Source organism: Eschrichtius robustus, chromosome 1 (assembly GCF_028021215.1).
Source record: "Eschrichtius robustus isolate mEscRob2 chromosome 1, mEscRob2.pri, whole genome shotgun sequence".
NCBI classification, from domain to species: domain Eukaryota; kingdom Metazoa; phylum Chordata; class Mammalia; order Artiodactyla; family Eschrichtiidae; genus Eschrichtius; species Eschrichtius robustus.
Genome location: NC_090824.1, coordinates 11,816,626 through 11,841,648, shown reverse-complemented (window position 1 = coordinate 11,841,648; position 25,023 = coordinate 11,816,626). Strand labels below are relative to the sequence as shown.

Sequence of the window (25,023 nt, the reverse complement as noted above, 5' to 3'; positions counted from 1 at the left end):
GGGTCGTTGAGTCCAAGGGTGATGGGGCCACAGGCTGGGACGTAGGACAAGGGCTCGGCTGTGTGTCCTCCCTAGCGTCTGTCCCCTCTCCCCTTGGCCAGCTGGCTCCCTCCTTCCCTCTGCTTTTACTGGCCCCCTCCCCCGCCCCCTGGCCTGAGGCTGGGACTGGAGCCAGCGTGCTGGTGCTGGGAGAAGCTATGAGGGCTTCTGAAGAGACCAGGGCATGCCCAGGCCCTGCTGCTCCTCCGTCCCCAGGGCCTACCAGTGACAGCTGGGTGCAAAGCCCTGCCCATCATGGGAAGTCCCAAACTGCCCCTGCAGACACCTGGCCCACGATGGCCTCACAACACCTTAATGTGTTGAATCCAGGTCTCCCTAGTGTGAGCAAGTCTCTGCTGGGGGACAAGGGACGGGCCTGCAAGGGAGATGGGCAGAGAAGAGCAGAGGCCCTGAGAGGGAGGAGGGGAGGGTCCTCTGGGTGCAGTGGAGATACCTCCCTCCCCCACCCACAGACCAGCCTGTCATCCCCACTTGGCGGCGGAGGCTGTATCTGGAAGGCACGGCACCCGGTTGCAGATGTGGTCGCTGTGTGTGCACTCAGCTGGCCGGAATCCAGGAACTGGCCACCTCCTGCTCTGCAGGGTCATCTGGGACGGGGAGGCGGGGGAGCAGCTGGGGCAGGAACTGGGCCCTTCCTTCGCAGGAAGGTCACGTGGAGCAGGGCTTCGGGGAGAAAAGCACTGATTCACAGTGGCTGTGGCTTTTCCTCTTCCCCAGCTGTCAGCTATTTGCTGCAAGACAGCGGTTTCCCAGGAATGCCCTCCAGGAAACCTCTTTGCTGCTGACGCAGCCCTCAACCAAAAGGGAACTCTGAAATCTGGCTTCGAAGTCGGAGAAACTGCTCAGCTGGAAGGTGGGAAGAACCTCTACTCGTAGTCAGGAGACCTGGGCTCCAGGCCAGCTGCGAGCCCTCGGCAAGATGCTCAACATCTTTGTGCCTTAGTGTCTCCATTCTTAAGAATGCTCATGGCCTGATCTCCCAGGCTTGTCGCAGGGATCAGACAAGCTCCTGGGTTGGGGCAAGCGAAGCCTTAGATCTTTCAGAAAAGGGAAATAAATTCAGAGCTAGCACATGAGGGCAGGGAAGTTGTTCACGGCCAAGGCTGCACGGCTGAGGGGACAAGTGGGGTTGAAATCCAGTCTGGGCTCCACTTGTCACCCTGGCACAGGACTGTGTCCACCCAGAGAAAGGGACACCTTTTCCATATGATGGCATTAAATGGTCTATGGGTAGTCCAGGTGAACTCAAGCCTGGGGGCTACCGAGCCATGCACATATTTTCTGTTTAATGTGAGCAGTGTGATGACAACAGTCAGCACGGGATGTGATGGGGTCCTGAGGGAGGGGAGGGCATGTAACCCACCTGGAGGAAGCAGAGGGCTTCCCTGCAGACAGGGATGCCTGAGCTCGGTCTTGATGGATAAAGTGTTGGCCAAAAGCAGAAGGGAATTGAAGAACCCCTGAAGATTGCTGGAATTCTCCATGGATCTCTTGCATGTCTGGTGAAGACTCACTGACAGCTTTTATTCCAGACTATCTTCTTTTTCTCTTTTTTTTTTTTTTAATTTTTAAAATTTACTTATTTATTTATTTTTGGCTGCATTGGGTCTCTGTTTCTGCGCATGGGCTTTTTCTCTAGTTGCGGCGAGCGGGGGCTGCTCTTTGTTGTGGTGCGCGGGCTTTTCATCACAGTGGCTTCTCTTGCTGTGGAGCAAGGGCTCTAGGCGCACGGGCTCTGTAGTTGTGGCACACAGGCTCGGTAGTTGTGGCGCACGGGCTTAGTTGCTCCGCGGCATGTGGGATCTTCCCGGACCAGGGCTTGAACCCGTGTCCCCTGCATTGGCAGGCGGATTCTTAACCACTGCGCCACCAGGGAAGCCCAAGACTATCTTCTTAAGAGTATTTGACTAGCCTTGGAGGATAAAGATAGTTTCTCCCTTCTGGGAAGAGGGCAGATTTTTTTTCCTGACCAAGATGATAAAATAATGTCTCTCGCTTTGGAAGAGAGTGTCTCCCCACAGGGTAAAAGCGGCACAGGTCTGCTCACAGCCTTCTTCCTCAGCTCGAGTTTTCTCAGCCGGACCCAGACCCACTGTGTGCATAGCCTCTACCAGGGCCCACCTCCACATCCCCCTCAGGGCACTCGGCAGGCAAGAGGAGTCGAAGCAAATATGAAGCACGTGCGCCTGGTTGCCAGGGGTGATGAAGTCCCTTGTCATGATCCCAGGAGTCTCCTGCCAGCACCTGTGAAACTGTGGCAGGTGACCTTGTTAACGTGCAAGTGGGGTAAAATCTCTGGCTCTTGACAGTTTCTGACAAGGAAGATCAAAGAAAGTGAAAAATCACGGAAAAATGAAATAGGAGTGTGCTGTATGCAGGGTCACCAGTCATTTCCAGATCGCTTGTACATAAAGCCTGAGGCAAAGAGTAGTGGAAGGTGAGGATGAGGGGCAGCTGGCCAGGCCCTTGAATGGCCCTGTTTGGCAGCCCAGGGAGTCTGGAAATTCTCCACCCACGTAGAACAGAACTGGTGGGGGCCAGCCTGGAGGCAGGAGCAGTGAGCACTCCTAGCCATCAGACTGCTGTCTTGAAAGACTATGTCTCATGAAAAGAAACCAGCTTTTCCTGGAGAAATAGCTGATCCCAGCTTTGGGACAGGAAATGTAGAATGAAACATCTTGATACACCAGATACGAAGGAAGCTATGGAAATTTCCTAGGGTCATGTCAAAAGGGCTTGGGAGCCCACCTTTAAGATTCCATCAGCCAAAAATGAACAATTTGAGCTTCAGTACAGAAGTACAATGGATTGAAACCCATTAGACACGTACAAGGCCTCTGGATCCTGCTGCTGATCTGTCAGAGAGCTGGGCGTCAGAAAAACGTGCTGAACAGCAGCTTGAATATGCAATCAGCAAAGTCCAGACTGAGAAACTCTACCGATCCACAGCCTGGACTCGTCAACAGAAATTGGAAGGAAAAAAAAGGATGAGGAAACCTGCAGAATAAAGACTAAAACGAGTGTCTAGGGATACACACTTGTGATAAAACCACAAAGAACACAAGGAGAGTGGTTACTTTTTGTGGGGGGTTGGCTGGGGGTGTTCTGTGACTGGGATAGAGCACAAGCACGGGCTTCCAGGGTGGCTGGTGAGATGGTTGATTTTATGTGTCCGTTTGGGCCATGGTGCTTAGTCAAATATTATTCTGGATGTTGTGGACTTTTTGGATGATGTTAACATTTAAATGAGTAGACCCTGAGCAAAGCAGATGACCCTCCACAATGTGGGTGGACCCCATCCAATCAGCTGAAGGCCTTAGGAGAGCAAAGACTGACCTTCCCTGAGCAAGAAGGGATCTGCTAGCAGGTGGCCTTTGGCCTAGACTGCAACTCCTCCCCTGGGTCTCCAGCTTGCACAGTCCACAATCATGTGAGCTGATTCCTTCAGATCAATGTCTCTCTCTATATGTATACACATCCAACTGGTTCTATTTCTCAGGAGAATCTTGACTAATACATCTGGTAAAGTTCTATTTCTTGACTTGGGTGGTAGTCACAAGGATGTTCATCCTATAATTCACTAAGCATTACACTTGTTTTGTATGATTTTCTATATCTGTTTTTATTTTATAATGAACAGGCAAAAAAGTATTATTTGTATATAGGTATGTAAATATATAGAAAGGGCATTCTAATGACGAATACAAACTGACATTTGGGATTTCTGAGGAAGAAAAGGGTTGGCCACGTTTTACTCCGAAAGTTTCTGTACTATGTACCTCTTATGACAGAACATGTCTGTACGTTTTGGATACAACTAGGGAAAAAAACGCTGGTCCTAGTTGTGATACACATAGAAAGGTCACCCTTATCAGAAATCTAATAGAAAATGGCTTAATACAAGGGATGGAGAGCCATGTCTGCTGGCGGCCTATGAACCACATGAGGAGAAAGAAAAGTCAAGGCAGTGTGACTTACTTATGGAACTGTCATTTATTTGAGAAATGAACAAGCTGCTTTTAACCTTTAGAACTATGAACATTCAAGTTACTGCACTTGTTAAATAGTTAAGGATATTTTTGTTCTACAGGGAGGACAAATAATAAGAGAGAAGCAGGGTCACAAAGTAGTTAACATTTCTAGAAAACAGAAGAACAGAATTTTTACCACCTGAACATTGAGGCCTTTTAAGAGACTCCTTTTAAATATTCTACTTGTCAGTATTTGCATTTCGTTGAACATCAGCCGGCCCTCAGGGCTGCCCATTCTTGAGCTTTAGTGATACATGTTCACACACCTTACGCTTCTTGTACTTGTTACTTAAATCCCTAAAGCTCCCCCAAATCTGTAGGACAATAAGAGTTCTTTATCCTGGTCACGTGATTGAATGTATTAGGACAACCTCATGAAGAAAGGATAAACTGATGAAAAATGGGCCCATTAGAAACAAAAGTATCACCCTTGAATCTGTCACAGATATAAATAACCCTCTTTGCCAGTATCTCAACTTCCAGTCGGTACCTCCAAACTTTAAAGGCGTCAACCACTGCTAAATAAGACAGGTTTCACTACATAAAGACAGGTGGTCACAAGTGTTGTGGTTTAGTGTTCCTTTTTTCTTTGCTCTCTATTTAAACAGTCATCTAGGTATATGGCTTATTTTTAAAAACAACGTTACTGAAACATAATTAGCAAACCACATAATTCCATTTGATGTGTACAAGTCACTGGGTTTTATTTAGTACATTCAGAGTTTTACAACCATCATCATGATCAGTTTCCGAACATTTTCATCAGCCCCAAAAGAAGCCTCATGCCCATTAGCAGTCACTATTTCCCTATTATTTCCCTCTCTCCCTGGTTCCCGGCATCACTCATCCACTTTCTGTTTCTATAGATTTGCTTATTCTGGACATTAGCTACAAGTCGAATCGTATAATACAGGGTCTTGTGTGACTGGCTTCTTTCCCTTGGCTAAATGCTGGAGCTGTAGCAGTGCTTCATCCTTTATGTGGCCGCATAATATTCCACTACATGGAGAGAATTAGTGCTACTTTTAAATGACTTTCACAAACCCACGGTGAGTACCACCCCATGTGGGACACTGGGCCAAGGGAAACAAAGGCAAGGCAGGCAGCCTGTGCCCTCAGAGGAGATGATAACCTCCCAGCCCCCAGGCGTGGTGTAAGGGCAGACCCCTACAAGTGCTGGAAAAGACCCAAGGAAAATGCAAATGCCAACGGACAGAGGAGAGGGGACTTTTGTGTGTGGGAGAGAAGGAAGCTGAGGAAGACAGGGCACTTTCAGATACACCTTGAGGATGGGTCAGATGGAGGGAAAGGCACTCCAGGGCACAAGGCACAGCAAGGAGCAAAGGCACAGGAGGCTGAAAAGTCCAGGCGGTCGGGGGAGCAGGGAGAGCAAAGTGGTACGTGGCGGCGTGGGAGAGGGGAGGCTGGAAGACAGACAGATGGGGCGTGGACCCCACCAGGAGGGGCCAGGAGCATAGACTACAAAGTCGGGGACCTGAAATTAATACTCGGATTCAGTTATAAATCTTTATTTTTCAGACTTGTCCATTATTGACAAATAAAATACAAAAGCAATCAAAAATTATACTATTTTCTAAAAATAGTTTTCCATTTGGGGTTTACGTCCCTCTTCCATAAAATCACTGTAAAGACTTAAGAGGTTCTGACTTCAAAGACTCTTCCACTGGCTGCAGAAGCCCCAGTGAATGTGTCGCTCCTTAAAAGTCATGGGCAAAAAAACCCTCTTAAAAAGCAAATGCACCTTTCTCACTGCAGAGATTTAGCCTCCCAAATCTGTGGCTTTTTCAGAGGATCACACAGGACCTGTAGGAGCTGGGGAAGTCAGTAAAGGTGAGCAAGCCATCCTGGGGGAGGCCTGGAGTGCGGCCCGCGTGGCCTGATCGCATCCCCGGGAGGGCCTGCAGCCGCGGGGGGAGCCTCCCTCTGGCCCCAGCTCTTCTGTCTCTGATCAGCACACATTCTAAGGGACGTGTTCACATTCAGAAAAGCGTCGACAGCATTTCAGTAGTAACCAAGGCATACCTTGTTCATGGACAATTTTATTCTGTAAGAAACGGGAAGAAGAAATTGTTGAACCCGAAGTTGGTCAACTCTGAAGAAATGAAGACGAACAGAACCCACCACGGAACATGTATGACAGACCCACCCAACCCAGCAACCCTGGGGATGCATCTATTTTGAATTCGTCCACAGTGAGAGGTAGAAGCCGGCAGAAGCAAAGTGCCCACGTGCAGAAGAGGACAGCAGTGCTACACGTGCCCTTCTGCTTTCAGAAGGACACCGACCCTTCAAATGCCAGGTGCAGGGTTACCTGTCAATCGGATAAGGGTTTTCACAAAGGTTGACCAACACGTACAAATGTCTCAAAGCATACTCGTACTGGAGGAAAACAAACCAAAAAGCACGATCAAACATCATCATTTGATAACACGATCAACTCCTAACATGGGAATATGTAAAGCATCTAGACCAGTGGTTCCTAAGAATTCCCTGGCAGTCCAGTGGTTAGGACTCCACACTTTCACTGCTGAGGGCCCAGATTCGATCCCTGGTTGGGGAGCTAAGATCCCACAAGCCGCCTGGTGCAGTCAAAAAAAAAGAAAAAAAAATTACACCAATGGTTCTTAACCTTTATTGAATCAGGGATCCCCTCCCACCTTTAGATTATCTGGTGAGATTTATGGACCATCTCCCAAGAAAAATGCACATGTGCAGGGGGTTGGCAGGCTTCCTACAGCACCCTCAAGCCCAGGTAAGGACTCCTGGATGAGAACCCCCTGGCCCTGCTCCCCTCTGTTAGCTCAGACCTCCCCCTGGCAGCCTGGCTTTTAGTTTGGGACACAGTGGTGAGGGAGACAGATGGTAAGTGATTGCCAAACAGATGGCAACTAAGGCGGAAATAACTGGGGGTGTTTACCTTGAAAAACACTTCAAGGGAACCTGAGAACTCACAAGAGGAAGAAAGGAGAGATTCACTTTCTGTGATTCCAGCAGGCAAAAATGTTATTAACACCAGAGGATTAAGTATTTGTTAAATAAATGGGAATTTAAAAAATCATTAAATAAAGAGAATGCTTTGTTAAATAAGTGAAAAATAAAATTGAGAGCCTCTTAATAATGGAGAGCTATCTCTCAAGTGCCCAGCACTCCACCCTCAGAAGTATCTGAGGATGACCATGGTCTGCACGTCACAGCCCAGAGAGGACTTTCTGCAACAATGAAAATGTTCTATAACGTTCTCAATTCAGTAGCCACTCACCACATGTGGCTCCTGAACACGGGAAATGTGGCTACTGCAGCTAAGGAACTGACTTTTACGTTTGGTTTCATTTTAATCCATTTATTTCTTTATTTTAAATTAATTTTTTTCTATTGGAGTAGAGTTGCTTTACAATGTTGTGCTAGTTTCCGCTGTACAGCAAAGTGAGTCAGTTACACATACACGTATATCCACTCTTTTTCAGAATCTTTTCCAGATTCTTTTCCCATATAGGTCATTACAGAGTATTGAGTAGAGCTCCCTGCGCTATTTAGTAGGTTCTTTTAGTTACCTATTCTATATATAGTAGTGTGTATATGTCAATCCTTAATCAATTTAAATTCAAGTTTACGGAGCCACGTGAGGCTAGTGAGTACTGTTATCGAAGAGCGTGGGTCTAAAGCAGGACTTGGCAAACTTTTCTGTCAAGGGCGAGACAATAAATATTTGAGGCTTTGCAGGCTGCATGAACTACTCAACTCTGCTGCAGGGTGAAAGCTATGTGACTGAGTAGAGTGTGGCTGGGTTTAGATAAAACTTTATTTATAAAAACAGGCTGTGGAGGGGAAAACCCTACAGGCTGTGGGCAGGAATGGGCCTGCGGGCCCCAGTTTGCTAACCCCTTCCCTATAAGGAGCCAAGCATTCGTGTAAGTACTGACCAGAAAGGAGGCTTTTTAGGTACTTTCCAACCCTGACATTCGACAATCTGCAGAAACTAGGTCCTTTCTTCTCCTCCATGGGCCAGGGCCTGCTTCAACAACAAATCTGGGGAAGAGGTCGGAACAGACCCAGAAGGGAGAAAACCTGCGTGGCTGGTGTAAGGGGCAGGGCAGAGGGGTGGGGTTCGGCAGGGACGGCACAGTGTGAAGAGAAGGAAGTCCCCTTCAAAGGCCAATGGGAACGGCAGTTGAATGGTCTATGACTGGTAAGCTGTCCCAGCCACTGGGACAGTTCAGAGTGTCTGGGGCCAAGATTTAGGGTCAGTGAATTTGGATGACCTTCCTCCTCTCACATCCCCACCAAAGGCCTCTGAATGAGCCTGTTGCTTCTTCTACAAGGCGGAACCTTCTACAAGGCAATGCACCTGATGCGATTCCCAGTGGACAGTACTAACTCAGGTTTGGGGTTTAAGATGCAGAGGAAGGCCAAGCTAGTTGGCCCACGGAAGGCAGGGTGCAGAGGCCGGCAGCCCCAGGGTCTGGGCTTACCGTGGGGTTGTGCCAGTTGAAGCAGTGCGTGCGGAAGTGCGACACGGCTGCCTGGTAGCAGTCGTGCGCCGTGAGTGGGGCTCTCTGGGACAGGAGCCTGTCTACCTCGGCATCAGACCCTGAGATCAAGGCGACGATCTTCCGCACTGACTTCTCAATGACATTTCTGACCTGTGAAGAAACACATCTTTTCCAAATGTATCTTACTTAATGTAGTCTCTCCTGGAACCCTGGACCAGTTAGATGCTTCCTTCATAGAGCCTCCACCCCAGTATGTTGAAAGAGATGCCAACAGATGCTTTCTGTGGCCAAAGACGCACACGCGAGGCTTCCGTTACAGCTAGAACCCTTCAGAAATACCTTGCCTTTTAGGGATCTTCGGGCATGATGGAAGCATTTAAATCTGAATACCTGAAGAGCAGGTATGGCCCAGGCTAAGGAAGTGGGGAGGCGGGGGGAGGGCATGTAGAAATTGTGCCCCAAAGTAGACTGTTGTCCCATAAGCGGTGCTATGTGTTCACAGGCACCTTTGTCCATTCTGGAAGCCATCAGATGCTTAGACAGAAGGACGCAAAGGGTGGACATCATTTTCTTCCCAGATAATGAAAACCAGCATCATTAAGGAGAAAGCTGCTTCCATATCAACCAAAACTTACAATCGAGTCCCCTGACCCTCCCGCTCCCCAGCCAGGGTTTGTTCCATTCATGCCCGAATGCTCCCTGCCCACTGTGTGCCAGACCAGCGGGTCTCAACATGCGGTCCAGGACCACAGGGGTCCCCCAGGCTTCTTGGGGCCTCCATAATGTCCTCCCTTTCCCAACTGTGTATCTGTGTAAGGTTACATTTTCTTTATAGATTTCAACCAGAACAAAAGAGCCCAACAGTGAATGCAGACGCAGGTACGATGACCCAGCTGTCTTCTAGAACGCCAGGCAGAAAACAGATTTGCAGAAGTGCAGCGATGCCACTCTTCTCACCCAAATTGTTTTTATTTTAGAAAATAATTCTTTTTCATAAAAAATATATTAACACAAAATGGGTTTATTATTATCTCTAAGTGAGTTACTATTTTAAAAATCTCAGTGTTCATTTCTAACACAGTAAATATTGATATAACCCACACCAACAAAAGCTCTTTGGGATCAATAATTTTAAGAGTGTAAAGAGGTCCGAGAGCAAAAAAATATGAGAACTGTTGTATTACCCTGTGGTACCAACAACTACAGCAAAAACCCCATCCTGGTTAATGTACCACGTGTAGGATTGCTAACTGTCAGGATTATGAGATGTACGACTCTAAGACAGGTCATATAGATTTTTTTTTTTCTTTCCTAGAAAATTCAGGCTGTATCCCAGCACGTCAATCCCTGTGCTGTGCTGAGGAGGGGACAGAGTCTGCACAGCTGGCTTTGCTGAACAGACAGTCTTTGCCCAGCATCTCGTGAGGACACACGTGGTGGTTCTAGCCACACAGCTAGAATCTGAAAAGAAATTCGGCCAGTTGCAAACAAACAGATGAACTGCTGAAAACAAACCCAGTCATCGTAAAAGATTGCTCAAGCATTTTAGGAAGAATGTGGGGCTGTGACTATGATTTTCCTAAGGCAGCAGAAATTTTTTGTGGACTGGGTTTTTGTTTTTAAATATGATTAGCTACTAACTCACCAAGCAGCAAAATAAAAATGTCTTGTAAGCAACTAGGTGTAAAAGAAGAAACACCCACATGCCGTGGCTTCTTGGCAGGAGACGGGCTCCCTCTCTTTGATTCCTGCTTCCAAAGAGGTCAAGGCCAGTTTACTGATGAAGGATGAAGCTGGCCTCTGCCCTGCTCACTTGTGTCCATTTGACAGCGAGTGCAAAGCCTGGTTTCCTTTCCCATATACTCCCAGTGTGGCAGGAGGAGGGTGACCCCAGAGCTCTGTCACTTGGCTCCCACCAACACGGATTTATGGTCAGGAGGCAGAGACAGGACTCGCACACGCTGCCCGGCAAGGCTGGGAGCCGCAGCTTCGCCACCACTTACCTCCAGCTGCCTGTCGATCTTCTTGACAAGACGCCTGGACTCCTGCAGATCATTGGTGCTCATCAGTTTCCTTTTCATGATGGTGAGGGGCACCTCGGGGCTTGGAGTGAGGTCAAGGTGTTTGACTCGGGGCAGGGAGATGGGAGAACTAGCTTTGTGTTTCAGACCCTGAAACTGCATCAACTTCATGGCAGAGATGGACTGGGGAGGGAGGGGGAGGGGGGGAGAGAGAGAGAGAGAGAGTCAGTTTGAGTGGGAGGAGCAGATGTGCCAAACGTCCCTTGGGTCCTGGAGTCCACAGCTCACCCCACGTGGTTTCAGGACCACTGAAGGGTCACAATCGCAGCCTGAAAGCACGCGCTTGGTCTTCAGCAGCGGGCGAGGCAACGCGTTCGACCACCTGAAATCCACCGATGATGAACTTTGAAGCTGCCTGGCATCCTCTGCAGCAGAACCGCTACCCAGTTCCGCCACGCTCGTACCAGAGTCGTTTCAGCCAGGGGTGACCCTGGGTTGTGCTCACCCCTCCACGCTCACCCGCCTGCCCCTAGTGACCAGCAGAAGGAAGGTGCAGAGCATCTGTCCGGGTCAGAGCTGAGGTCTGGGTCCACTGAGATGGGCAGAGCTAAAGCCACCGAGGGGCGGGGCCGACTTGGCATCAGGGCCTAACAAGCGGGCCCGACTGCCTGGCTGCATTTGCCTGCAGGGGTCACTGCAGACTGGATCCCGATTAAGAGGGAAAGAAACGCTACCAGCGGTCATGTTCCTAAACCAAGCGACGCTAATCTAAAAGCAGTTCTAAAACAAAAAATAAAATAGGACTTCCCTGGTGGTGCAGGGGTTAAGAACCCGCCTGCCAGTGCAGGGGACATGGGTTCGAGCCCTGGTCTGGGAAGATCCCACATGCCGCGGAGCAACTAAGCCCACGAGCCACAACTACTGAGGCCGCACACCACAACTACTGAAGCCCGTGAACCTAGAGCCCGTGCTCCGCACCAAGAGAAGCCACTGCAATGAGAAGCCCACGCACTGCAACAAAGAGTATCCCCCGCTCGCTGCAACTAGAGAAAGCCCGCGCGCACAGCAACGAAGACCCAACGCAGCCAAAAATAAATAAAAATAAAATAAATAAAATTTTAAAAAAATAAAATAAAATATACACACATGTACATAGAAACATAATGCTTAGAAAAGATCCTTCATACCTCCTCAACCAAGAGCAGACGTGGCTAATGCTGAGGAAATTGTAAAGAGAACAGAAAGCTCAGGGAAGAAGAGTTGTTGCTGGTACCCTCCCTCCCTCCAATCCCCCGACAAAGCTGGGGCAGTGCCACCTTTGACCCTGCCCCCTCTGAATTACCTTTCCCTGGACTTCTCTCTGCTCCACCTCCCCACTACCTTCCCTCAAAAGCCTGACCAAGCCCACGACATCCTGAGTGCACTTCCCGTGGCCCGTGAGTGCACTTCTCGTGGCCTGTGACTGCCCTGCTGGATCCTGGGCCCTCCGGTCCACACTCTGCCCGAGAAGTGCTGAAGGCAATAGCTGGACTGACTGCTCACAAGGTCTTCTACAAGGCCAACGCTCACATCAAAGGAACAGAACTCAGCTGGCGAGCTCTCAGCTGGTGGCAGGCCACCTGGGGGATGATGTCTGGTCGTACAGACTACTGGGAGCCCCCCACAAATCCCCTCCTCTGCACATCCCGAGGGCTAGCCCCAGGGGTGGCACCTGAGGCCCAAGCCTTCGGCAGCCACCTGCTATGACCTCTGTCCGGACAGCCCTGATGGACTGACCCATTTTACCACCTAGGTCCCTTCTGAACATAGTTGGGGGTGGGGGGGGTAGGGGCGGTAAAAGTCTTGAATTTATAGCCAAAGGGTCAAGATAACATCCTGCAACTGCAGGAAGGCTGGACCCCGGAGGATTCAGGGTGTGGGGTTCTACGGGGCAAAGCCACAAAACTCACAGGAGAAGCTTTCGATTCAGTAACCTCTCACTGTGTGTTTCGTGCACGTGATGGACCCCCTGCTTTTTGCTCATCACCTTGTGCGCTAGGGCTTTGACCAAGGAGGAAACGGAGAGGTTTCAGAGACGTCAGGTAGGTTGCCCAAAGTCTCACAACTTTGTGAGTTTGAACCGAAGTCTGATTCCAAAGCCTGGGTGGAATCTCCAGGATGGAGCGGCCATGAGAGGCAGAGCCAGCCCTGCCTCAGCCGTTCCTCACCCGGATGGATCCCATTTCTCTTCACCGGGAGAGAAACGTCCCCGGTGAGTCAGCCTGAGACTCCAGGCATCATCAGGGGTCCGAGGCTCCCCTACTCACCTTGTTTCCATACTGCATGACATGGCTGGTGTTGGTGTGGGATTTCACCAGCTGGTACTGCTTGTGGAGGGTCTCTTTGGTCAGATCCTCCTGCCAAAATGAAAACAGTCAATTCCTTTGACGATCACAGCTGACAGCTAAGCCTCAGCTGAGCAGCCGGCCCCCAGATGGCTCACCACGTCCGAGTCTTCCATCCAGTTGACGCTATACCAGTCCCCCAGGAACGTGGACCTCGCCTCATCGTAGTAACAGGCATAGGACGACTCCCTGGGGTTGGCAGCAGTAGTTGCATAAACTACGAGGAATTAAAGACACATTTCAGTCGTGTTTTATTCTCGGCTGTCTGCGGATTCCACTTGAAGCTTGAGTTCCTCCTCCTTTCCTAGTGCAATCAAAGCAGGTCACCTGGGGCTTCCCTGGTGGTGCAGTTGTTAAGAATCTGCCTGCCAATGCAGGGGACACGGGCTTGAGCCCTGGTCTGGGAAGATCCCACATGCCGCAGAGCAACTAAGCCCGTGCGCCACAACTATTGAGCCCGCGTGCCACAACTACTGAAGCACGCGTGCCTAGAGCCTGTGCTTCCCAGCAAGAGAAGCCATGACAATGAGAAGCCCACGCACTGCAACGAAGAGTAGCCCCCGCTCGCCACAACTAGAGAAAGCCTGTGCACAGCAACAAAGACCCAACACAGCCAAAAACAAAAACAAATAAATAAATTAATTTAAAAAAAAAAAAAAGCAGGTCACCTATGATCAGCTCAGGGGGGGCAGGGAGACCTCCTTGTATCCAGCCCTGTTCACTGAGTTTCAGTAACTCATCTAAAACTAAATGTGGAAAAAGAGAAGCCAGCTGATAGACACTTTCTGCAGCAATGAGGAAGCAGGAGTGCTTATTAGGACATCCAGCTATTTTGGAACAGAGCTAACAGATTTGAGTAGCTCTGGAATCTTGAAGGATATGGACCTCATTTCATTTCCACAGAAAGTGAACATTTATTAAAGAAACACTTAGATGGACTGAACATATGAAACAGCTACCATTTACTACCTAGCTACCATGGGCTCAGAACTATGCTGGACAAATGTCATCGCTTAAAATGTAACTCTCCTAACAGACACTATCTTTATCCCCATTTTACAGATGAGTAAGTCTGAGGGTCCAAGAGGGTAAGTCACCTGCCCAAGATCAGAGAGCCGGCAAGCAACACATCTCAAAGGACAGAGGCTGGTCCAAAGACTGTGATTTTGGTCTTAAGTAGCCCTACTAGAACCTGGCAGAGCACCACAGAGCTCACATCCAGAGCTTACATCCCTTGATCCCCTGACCACTAATCCTGCAGGAGTAGAAGAAGCTCAGAGCTGCCCACAGGTATCCCCCTACTTCTGAGCACTAGGCTGGCCTAGGCCTGGCTTATGTAAGACACTTGGTTCTTCCCATGGGCAGATTCAGAGACTGTCCAATTGCACCATGTAGCAAGGTGCTCACCCAGCCCGGCTCAGAGGCCAGTGCTCCCACCACCTACCATCGATGTTGGGGGGCAGGTGGCTCATCATGGACCCGGACTCGCAGGCTTCAATGTAGAACACCATCTGGGAGGCGAATGAGACAGGTGAACTCACCCCGCCCAGGCACAGACCTCTCGCAAATGCTACTTTGACTTTGCCCACTCTCTTGACCTGTTTCTTGAGAGTCTTTCACTTTTGCTTTTGGGAGATATCTCTGCTGTAAGAAGCAGAGGCTACAGAAGCTGTTGTCACACAAACCAGAAGGACCCAAATTTATGCATGGCTAAGAGAATAAAATGATCTTTTAGCTGAAATAATGCAGAAAAAAATGGAGCCACAGATGATGCTAAGGAAAACTGATCTGCCATCCAACGCAGGGAGCAGTTTCCAAGAGCAAAACACGTTACTAACACATACACGCCTGAGCTACACAGGTTCCATACAGGGTGCAAAAGGGGCCAGAGAGGGCCAAAGGGAAAATAAGAAGGTGGTATTTCCCCCCCCAGCTGCCCCAGATTGGTGACAGCCCTAGAAACAGTAGTCCTCAAAGCGTGGTCCCTAGACCAGGGTCATCAGCGTCAGCTGAAAACTCAGAAAGGCAAACCCTCAGGCCTCTCCCCAGAACAACTGAGCCAAATTCCGGGGCTGGGGCCCACACTGTACTTTAACAAGATCGCCGGTGATTCTGATCTAACAGCTAAAGCTGTAGAATCACAAAAAGTTAATCCTGGGAGACCAGAGGTCAAGACTGATTGAAAGGACACCCTTTCCAAAAAAACACAGCCAATCCAGAGTTAGGAGGCCTGTCGAAGAACCATGGGCTTTGCTTCCACTGCATCCCTCACATTCCTCCCCCAAGGCCACCCCAAGCACTGACATTACCTTTTGGTACCTCTTGTGTTTGTGCATGTAATGGATGGTCTCATTCAGGTCCTTGACGTGAAGCTGAAAGGTAAGAATATGGACATTCAGACCAAACACATCAAGAGAAACCATTTGCTGGATAACCCACTAATCAAGTCTTAATGACGCTTTATAAATTCTTATTTAGAAATCCTGAGAGATAATCGTGGTGAACAGCATTATCCCGGAACACCATCGAGGGCTTTAATCACATAATAAAAAGGGGAAGCAGATGTGCTTCCTCATCACTTTGTCCGGAGCATTCAGGGACTAAGTTCTATGACTGCGTCTAGTGCACTGCACCCAAGTTCAGGCACAGCGACTCATGCTGTGATGTCAGGAGACACGCAGGGAAAACCTGCCGGAAGAGATGCCTCTGGATAGATTTCAAGCTGCTAAATGTGACCCCACCCTCAGCAGCCACCTACGAACCTGCGCTGTAGGATGTTAGAGACACGCATCACAGGTGGCCTGCCAACACTGAGGTTTTGTTTCCCATTCTCCCAGCTTGTTGTTTTTTTGTTTTTGTTTTTTTTTTTGGCCGTACCACATGGCTTGTGGGTCCCCTGACCAGGAACTGAACCTGGGCCCTCGGCAGTGACAGTGTGGAGCCCTAACCACTGGACCGCCAGGGAGTTCCCCCCCAGCTTGTCTTTAAAACATTAAGAAGAACTCACATCGTCGTTAGGAAACACCAGTATTCCAGTGGCTCCGTGATCAGTGAAGTAAACGAACACGTGGTCCCGGGGGCCACTGCCAAGAGACACGCAGACAAGCATGAGAGTCCAAGTGGACCACTTCTTATTTCTACTTCCATTTCTCTGAAAAGCCACCCCAATCAAAAAACTCAGGAGAGGTCCGAGGATTACAGTCTCCCAACCAGGTAGGAGGAGGAGCCCAGAGCCCGCCGTGCAGCCCGTTCCCTCCGCTCCCGCTGGGTGCCGTTCTGAACCACGAGGCGTACCCCAGAGCCTGCAGGGTTCACGGCCGGGAGGGGGCTCCGCAGACAGCCCAGGGTGATCTGGACAGCAAGGCCTCTGGCAATAGGGCCTCATCCCGGGCGGCCACGCTGTGCCACCAGACCTCTCCGCAACGAGTAAGGGAGCCAGGACACGCCGCCAAGCACGGTCCTGCAGCTCCGACTGCCCCTCTGGGCCCCTCGGCCTGCACACGGCCTGGGACGCCCACCTGCGCCCCCTCACCAGGCTTCCACTCAGAGGGCCCTGCTTCAAGGTTGCAGAGATGCAGTAACTCACTCGGAGGCAATCTGGTTCATCCCGCGCAGATGTCCGTCTCTGCTCTAACTCACACGAGCTACTTGTGCCCAGATCTCCCCTCGGGCATAAGGGAAACAGCACCATTTGCCAAGTACCTGAGACTCTCTGAAGTCATGCTCCTAAGGTCCCTGACATCACGTCAAAATGCTGCATAAAGAGATGCTAAACAAGACATCTGTAACCCACAGCCAACAGGGCAAGCAATGGGATGAGTTTTCTCCCGATACGGAGGTTTGCTCTGAACTTACAGATGTCCTCCTCCCACTGGGCTGACCTGCCATCAGAGCACAGGGTCGGCAGGAGGCGGGGCGGGGGCCCTACAGCCTGACTGGCCACAGAGCCTCACGCCTGTCTTGGCGTGTTCCACTGGTAGTGGAACCGACCAGCACGAGGATCCACAGACAACAAAACGCAGCGGGTTTAAGTGATGGGGAACATTTCACTAAGACTAACCAGGGACCCTGGATCACAGGGTTAATTCGTTACAGAAATGGGCTGCCAAAAGAAGCCACCAGGTCTGTGCAGCCTGTCAGGGCAAAGGTCCCCACGCTGCCGTCTCTCACAGGTGAATAGTCCGGGAACAAAGGGCAAGGCCTGTTTGAATTCTCAGTTCTGGAGTACCACGTCATTCAGAAAAGTGTGACAGCCATAAAACAGACGTTACCTCTTCAAGACCTTTCCAGATCCTTTGCCCTTCACTGCCTCTGCATCACCTCTCAACACAGCAAGGAAATTCTGCGGGGTGACATCCTACAAAGAATTGGGAGTTGAAATCAGATGCAGCTGTCACTCCAAATCAGTGCGTTTGCTGAGTCTGTCGCAGAGGGCCCAGGCCACCGTCCACATACCTCCAAGGCTTAAGGTTTAAGGGCAAACACTTTGCAACCAGGAAAGGTCCAGTGTTTCCTGGGCATGTGCATGACCTCGTCTCAAGTATCATCTTGTCTTTGGCAGATGCCAACTCAGCAAGCCTGCCATTTCTTCTTGACCATTATAAAGTTCATGTGGAGAAACCCAAAGATGTCGGTAGGTAGGGACAAAGAACAGAGGAAGAGCACACTGCCTCAGAGAGACAGCAAAGAGGGCGGCAGAAACGTCAGCGCCGACCTTTGCATCCAGCTTGCCTCCTAAAGGCCAGTTCCCAAGGACACTCCATGTCCTTAAAGGGGATTTTGTAAAATGGATATGCAATCGTTAAAAAATGTAATACAGAAAAGCACAAGGAAAAAAAAAATCAAAAATCCCACCACCTAAATTCCAAATGTTTCCCTACATAACTATATAGAAACACTTTTATAAAAATGGAATCATCTATATGACATGTATGATGTGCCTGATTTAAATGTTCTTGAGTTTAAAAGAGAATAATAAAACTGAAAGAACTGCTAAACTTCAGACGTTTCCCTGTCACAAGGAATATTACTTTCGATCCCTCTGACATTACGAAAAAGGACTATGAAATCCATGAGGCTGAAGTCATAATGGTGTTCTTAAAAATGTGTCAACGTATACAGCCTCAATCGACTGGGAAGCATGTAATGTTCTGGAAGTTATATACTATAATAATTAATGAAAAACTATCTTACAAAATTTAGAGATATATTTTGTACTAGGGCTGATGCTGAGAAAATTGATTTTCAGAAAAGGGCACGGATAATCTATAATCAGATCACTGGCAATATCCTAAGAAAATCACGTATTATGGAAGGAAATCTATTATGAGGCTTAAAGTACAACAAGATTAGAAACTAAAGATCAGTAGACTACAACTAACATTCTTTTTTTTCCCTCTGCTTTCTTTCAAAATTCTCAGAAATTACACCTCAAGCACAAATCTTAATACAAACACGAAACATTAACCAGAAATCAGTCTAATGAGGTTCTGATTCCAGAAGTACAAGAAAGAGGGAAAAATCATCACTGAAATGAAACAGACCCCGCTGGCTCCGACCCCGTGATGCGCCTCACCTCGCCCGTGTAGTCCTTTAGAACCCCCTTGTACACGTCTGAGCCGTTGGGCCTGTTGATCACAATTCCTGGGGTGGGATTGCTGAAAATCAAAGGACACAAGTGAAGCACACAATTTGACGTATCTCTGAAATCTATGTTCGTGAATACGCCCGTTACGCTTACAAATACTAAATGACCGTGGTTGTCACAGACATTTCTCATTGCCTCCGAGGTCACCAACGTGTTAGTGATTTTAGCAGCTTGGGGGTCTCAGTGTCCCACAACTCCTGAGTTCCTGGCAGGAGCAGCGAAGGACTGAGCTCTGCAAACCGAGGACAGGGACCCAGGCCCCCGTGTGCCTGGCTTCCTGCTGGACACCAGATTGCATCTTGGGGGCAAGATGTCATCAAGAGATCTCTCAGAGCAAAACTACTTTCAGAAAAAGACAGACCAGAAAACAAGGCTTTAATACAAGAGCTTAGGCTTTAAAGCTGAGGATGGATTATGAGCTGTTACGTGATCACAGTACAGGGCCATAGTCTGGGAACCAAGGAGCTGGGAGACTGGAAAGGGTTAGGGTTAGTACCCATACAAGGAGCTGGGAGACTAGAACGGGTTAGATGTTCTAATGTATTCTAAGATACAACTGAGCCTTCTGTGTACAGGGCCTCTGAGGTGTCCCTGCTCAGAGCTTAGGAACAAGCACCACAGAACCCACTGATGAGTCAGTTCCCCAAGCTGAGAGGGAATTCATGTTTTAAATCCTTCCAAAGCCCCAGCCCAAGGACCTTCACCACCATTTCCTATGTCCCTGCCATTGCTGGGTCCCACCAAGATATGGTGAAAGCTCTAGATGAAGCAGCCATGTGGAATTTCATCCGGGAGCCTGTTTATATTCTAATGTTAGGCCGCTGATCTAAGCATTCCTGAGGGTCTGTGTGCATTTTTTAAAATGCCCTGAAGTTCCTCGCGATCAAGTTCAAAGCACTCCCTACTCACTCTTCAGAGTTAGCGATGTCATCATACATCATCACGATGATCTGCTCATCAGGAATCCCATTTCGGTGAACAATCTGGTAGGCGTGGCACGCATCGGCCTGGGAGAAGTGGTTTTGTCAAGTGTTAGATTTTTCCCGGAAGGAAGCCAATTTTGGAGTTCTAATGAGCAACATGTTCTTTCTCATGGAAGATGTGCTGTGAACCGCTCCCTGCTGGTCAGGTATTTAAATTATTTTAAAACACACTCATTTATCTTTTTCAATTCAATTTTTAAAAATCCACCCCCCCCCCCATGAAACTTTCATTCATCAGGCAGTTAGTGTATACGTGGATTACACACACACACACACACACACACACCACCACCACCACCACCATCACATCTACAGGCAACAAACGCCTTTGAAAGTCCTGAATAAGTTATTTTCATTTTCCACACCATAGAAAAGTCTCCTGAAAGCACTGATTTAGGTCTGAAGAACAGAATGACTTAGAACGATGAACCAGCAGATTAAAAGCTTAGCGGCTAGTTCTGTATCACACAGGATTCTTCTGGTTCCAGTAACTTTAACTGCCATAGTTGCTGTTCAGAGAACTGAGTCAACACTCAAAAGTTCAGCTCAGGAATTGAAATGAGGGATGTGCTCTTTAGTTTAAAAAATAACAAGGGTTGGGACTTCCCTGGTGGCACAGTGGTTAAGAATCCGCCGGCCAACGCAGGGGACACGGGTTCGAGCCCTGCTCCGGGAGGATTCCCATACGCCACGGAGCAACTAAGCCCGTGCGCCACAACTGCTGAGCCTGTGCTCTAGAGCCTGCGAGCCACAACTACTGACGCCCGCGCACCTAGAGCCCGTGCTCCACAACAAGAGAAGCCACCGCAGTGAGAAGCCCGTGCACCGCCATGAAGAGTAGCCCCCGCTCGCCGCAACTAGAGAAAGCCCGTGTGCAGCAACGAAGACCCAACGCAGCCAAAAATTAATTAATTAATTAATTTAAAAAAATAAATAACAAGAAGGGTGACCATATTAAGGGTAAAAGAAAAACTTCTCTAATGTGATTCCTTCTCCATAAAAGGGTGAAGACATTCTTTGCTTCCTTTTCCAGATGACACACACTACACTCCGTGACATGGAAATCATTTGAGAACAGAAGGGAGAAATGTTACCTAACTCTCTGCTTTTACTTAATTATGTCTTTCCTAGGACAAAGCGTAAAAGAAACAGTTTACCCAGCTACTTGCCTCTCTAAGGAAGAGGGCTTTAGGAACTGCACCTCCACAGATCATATCCTACACAGCTCTTAGCACGTCAATTAAAATAAAGCTTGCCCGACGTGGATGGACCTAGAGACTGTCATACAGAGTGAAGTAAGTCAGAAAGAGAAAACCAAATATCATATAATATCGCTCATATGTGGAATCTAGAAAAATGGTACAGGTGAATTTATATGCAAAGCAGAAATAGAGACACAGATGTAGAGAACAAACTTATGGATACCAAGGGGGGAAGAAGGGGTAGGATGAATTGGGAGATTGGGATTGACATATATACACTACTATGTATAAAATAGATAACTAATAAGAAACTACTATATAGCACAGGGAACTCTACTCAATGCTCTGTGGTGGCCTAAATGGGAAGCAAACCCAAAAAAGAGGGGGTATATGTATATGTATAACTGATTCACTTTGCTGTACAGCAGAAACACAACATTGTAAAGCAACTATACTCCAATGAAAAGTAATAAAAAAATAAAATAAAGCTCACCCACCACCAAACCCAGCATTCTGCCTGTAGATGCCCCACACAAATGGACTTGATAGCAAAAAATGGGTGCTCAAAATACAGCTGTTAAATGTTGAGTGGGTGAGTCTAAGACCTGGCATTCAAGAGCTGTTAGATGAACAGATGACTGAATAAATATGAAAACTCATACATTTATTGACTTTCTTCTACTTGTCAGGCACTATGCTCAGACTTTCTATGCACGATCTCATTTAATTCCCATAACAACTCTATGTGATAATTATTCCCACTTCATAGATGAGGTAATCAAAGCTTAGGGAGGGGAGGTGACCTGTCCAAGTCACACAGCTCACAGTGAAAGATCCCAGGCATTCTGACTCCAGAACTTGATATTGCTTCAGACAGGGACAATCAAGAAATCATTAAAACTGTAAAGGCCCAGGAAGAGTAGGGGGCTGAAAATCTAAACATAGATCATTTTTAAAAAGCTACTAAATATTACAAACACACACACATTAAAATGTTTAAGTCCCCATTTCTATAAAATAACAAGGACCCTCAAACACCAACTACGGTAGGATGAATAACAGCTCCCCAAAGATGTCCAAATCCTAATCCCCAGAACCTGTGAATATGTTACACTACATGGCAAAAGGGAATTAAGATAGCAGCAGATGGATTTGAGATTACTAATCAGGGCTTCCCTGGTGGCGCAGTGGTTGGGGGTCTGCCTGCCAATGCAGGGGACACGGGTTCGAGCCCTGGTCTGGGAAGATCCCCCATGCCGCGGAGCAACTGGGCCCGTGAGCCACAACTACTGAGCCTGCGCGTCTGGAGCCTGTGCTCCACAACAAGAGAGGCCGCGATAGTGAGAGGCCCGCGCACCGCGATGAAGAGTGGCCCCTGCTTGCTGCAGCTAGAGAAGGCCCTCGTACAGAAACGAAGACCCAACACAACCAAAATAAATAAATAAATAAATTAATTAATTTAAAAAAAAAAAGATTGCTAATCAGCTCACCCTAAAATAAAGAGGTTATCCTGGATTATTCCAGCAGGCCGAATGTAATCACAGGGGTCCTTATTTGTGGAAGAAGGAAGCAGGCAAGTTGGTGTCAGAGGCATATAATGTAAGAAAGACTGGATTGCCACTGCTGGCTTTGAAGATGGAGGAAGATGCCACAAGCCAAGGAACGTGGGCAGCCTTTAAAAGCTGAAAAGGTAAGAAAGTGCACCTCTTCAAGAATCACCCGAAAGGAAAGCAGCCCTTTGGACACTTTGATTTAACCTAGTGAGACGCATTTCAGATTTCTCACCTCGAGCTGTAACATAATAAATTTGTATTGTTTTAAACCACTAAGTTTGTAGTAATTTGTTACAACAACAATAGGAAACTAAAACACTGATGGTGGAAGTATAGTGTAATTGGCACTGGGCTCGGGAAAACGTCTTGACATTATCGGATCAGACTAAAGCATATACCCTCCAACCCAGCAATTCTGCTCCAAGCTATACCCTAGGCCAGGGGTCCCCAACCCCCGGGGCCGCAGACCACTACTGGTCTGCGGCCTGTTAGGAACTGGTCCGCGCAGCAGGAGGTGAGTGGCGGGCAAGCGAGCGAAGCTTCACCTGCCACCCCCCATCGCTCCCCATCGCGCGCATTACCACCTGAACCATCCCCCCCCACCCCAGTTCCGCAGGAAAAATGCCTTCCAAGAAACCGGTCCCTGGTGCTAAAAAGGTTGGGGACCGCTGCCCTAGACTATGTGTAACGGGAGAGTGTTCACAGTGCCACGGCAACAGTAAAAATCAAGAAATAATCCAAAGCACCATCAATAGCTGGAAAAATAAACTGCCCTATGTTCATATAATGGAATATCAGAAAGCTCACATAAATGGAATACCTAAAATTGAATGAAATACAACCCATGCTTCAAGATACATGAATCTCAGGAACATAATGACAAAAAGAAGTCACAGAAAAAAATATTCACCACAGTTTACGTGATATAAAGGTCAAAACAGACTAAAGTAAACATTATGTTGTTTAGTTAAATACATATATGATAAAGTCTAAAGCAAAGCAAAAGAAAACTCAGGAACTTGCCCTCTGGCAGGAAGGGAGGGGGATCGGATCACAAAGGGGACAAGGTACTAGTAATTTTCTTTTGCCTTAGTTGGGTACAAGGTACACAGGTATTCATTTTATTATTATTCTTTAAACTGCACGCATGTTATATAGACATTTGTTTTCTATTTCATAAGAAAAAAAAATCAAACCAATATTATATCAGATTTAACCTCCCTTATGATGAAACTGGCGTGAGCAGGCATACCACCCACTCACCTCAGTGCAAGTCATACTATTATTTATCTCTCCTGTCAGATATTAAAAGGCAGGTTCATCAAAAACCAAAAAGAACTTAGGAATAAATTTAACAAAAGAAGTGCAAGACCTGCACACTGAAAATTATGAAACAGCGTTAAGGGCTTCCCTGGTGGCGCAGTGGTTGAGAATCTGCCTGCCAATGCAGGGGACACGGGTTCGAGCCCTAGTCCGGGAAGATCCCACATGCCGCGGAGCAACTGGGCCCGTGAGCCACAACTACTGAGCCTGCGTGTCTGGAGCCTGTGCTCCGCAACAAGAGAGGCCGCGACAATGAGAGGCCCACGCACCTCGATGAAGAGCGGCCCCCGCTTGCCGCAAGTAGAAAAAGCCCTCGCACAGAAACGAAGACCCAACACAGCCATAAATAAATAAATAAATAAAAATTTTTTTAAAAGCAGGCATCTAAAATTGTGACCAAGCTCTTTAAAAAAAACAAAAAACAAAAAAAACAGTGCTAAGGGAAATTAAAGAAGATCAAAATAGAGAAACATCTCATGTTCATGGATCAGAAGACTTACTACCCTTAAAATTTTTAAAAACCGATCAGCAGGGATTTCTGCAGAAATTGACAAGATGATCCTAAAATTTGTATAGAATTGCAAAAGACCTAGAATAGTGAAAAAAAATACTGAAAAAGAAGAAAGTTGGAGGACTTTCACTTCCTGTTTTCAAAACTACACTGGGAAAGAAGAGTCTTTTCAACAAATGGTGCTGGGACAATTTGGATATCCATAAGCAAAATGATGAACTTAGACCCTCACTTCACACCATATACAAAAATTAACTCGAAGTGGATCGTAGACTTAAATGGAAGGGCTAAAATAATAGAACTTTTAGAAGATAACCTAGGAGAAAATCTTTGGAATCTTGAGTTATAACTGCAAAGATGTCATAGATATGATACCGAAAGCATGGTCTATAAAAGGAAAAAACTGATAAACTGGACATCATCAAAATTAGAAACTTCAGTGCTTCAAAAGACACCAGTAAGAAAATGAAAAGACAAACAGCAGAGTAAGAGGAAAATGTCTGCAAAACACATATCTGATAGAGGACTTGTACCTAGAATATGCAGAGAACTCTTGTACCTCAGTAAAACAATCAGTCCAATCAAAAATAGATAAAAGAGGGGCTTCCCTGGTGGTGCAGTGGTTGAGAATCTGCCTGCCAATGCAGGGGACACGGGTTCGAGCCCTGGTCTGGGAAGATCCCACATGCCGCGGAGCAGCTGGGCCCGTGAGCCACAATTACTGAGCCTGCGCGTCTGGAGCCTGTGCTCCGCAACAAGAGAGGCCGCGATAGTGAGAGGCCTGTGCACCGCGATGA

General features: G+C 47.8%; 1 protein-coding gene across 1 annotated transcript in view; it reads right to left on the bottom strand.

Annotated features, from left to right (window-relative positions):
* Window positions 1-5,604: 5,604 nt before the first annotated feature.
* The window catches only part of LGMN (legumain), a 36,615-nt gene continuing 17,196 nt past the window's right edge, over window positions 5,605-25,023 (bottom strand). The window contains exons 3-14 of the mRNA XM_068541359.1: window positions 19,564-19,661; window positions 18,583-18,664; window positions 17,279-17,364; window positions 16,015-16,090; window positions 15,317-15,379; window positions 14,452-14,518; window positions 13,106-13,224; window positions 12,930-13,019; window positions 10,606-10,806; window positions 8,582-8,752; window positions 6,424-6,491; window positions 5,605-6,156 (exon numbers count right to left, since the gene is read on the bottom strand). Coding sequence (XP_068397460.1) covers window positions 6,114-6,156; window positions 6,424-6,491; window positions 8,582-8,752; window positions 10,606-10,806; window positions 12,930-13,019; window positions 13,106-13,224; window positions 14,452-14,518; window positions 15,317-15,379; window positions 16,015-16,090; window positions 17,279-17,364; window positions 18,583-18,664; window positions 19,564-19,661 — 1,164 coding nt within the window. The 3' untranslated portion in view covers window positions 5,605-6,113. The remainder of the gene's footprint in view (window positions 6,157-6,423; window positions 6,492-8,581; window positions 8,753-10,605; window positions 10,807-12,929; window positions 13,020-13,105; window positions 13,225-14,451; window positions 14,519-15,316; window positions 15,380-16,014; window positions 16,091-17,278; window positions 17,365-18,582; window positions 18,665-19,563; window positions 19,662-25,023) is intronic.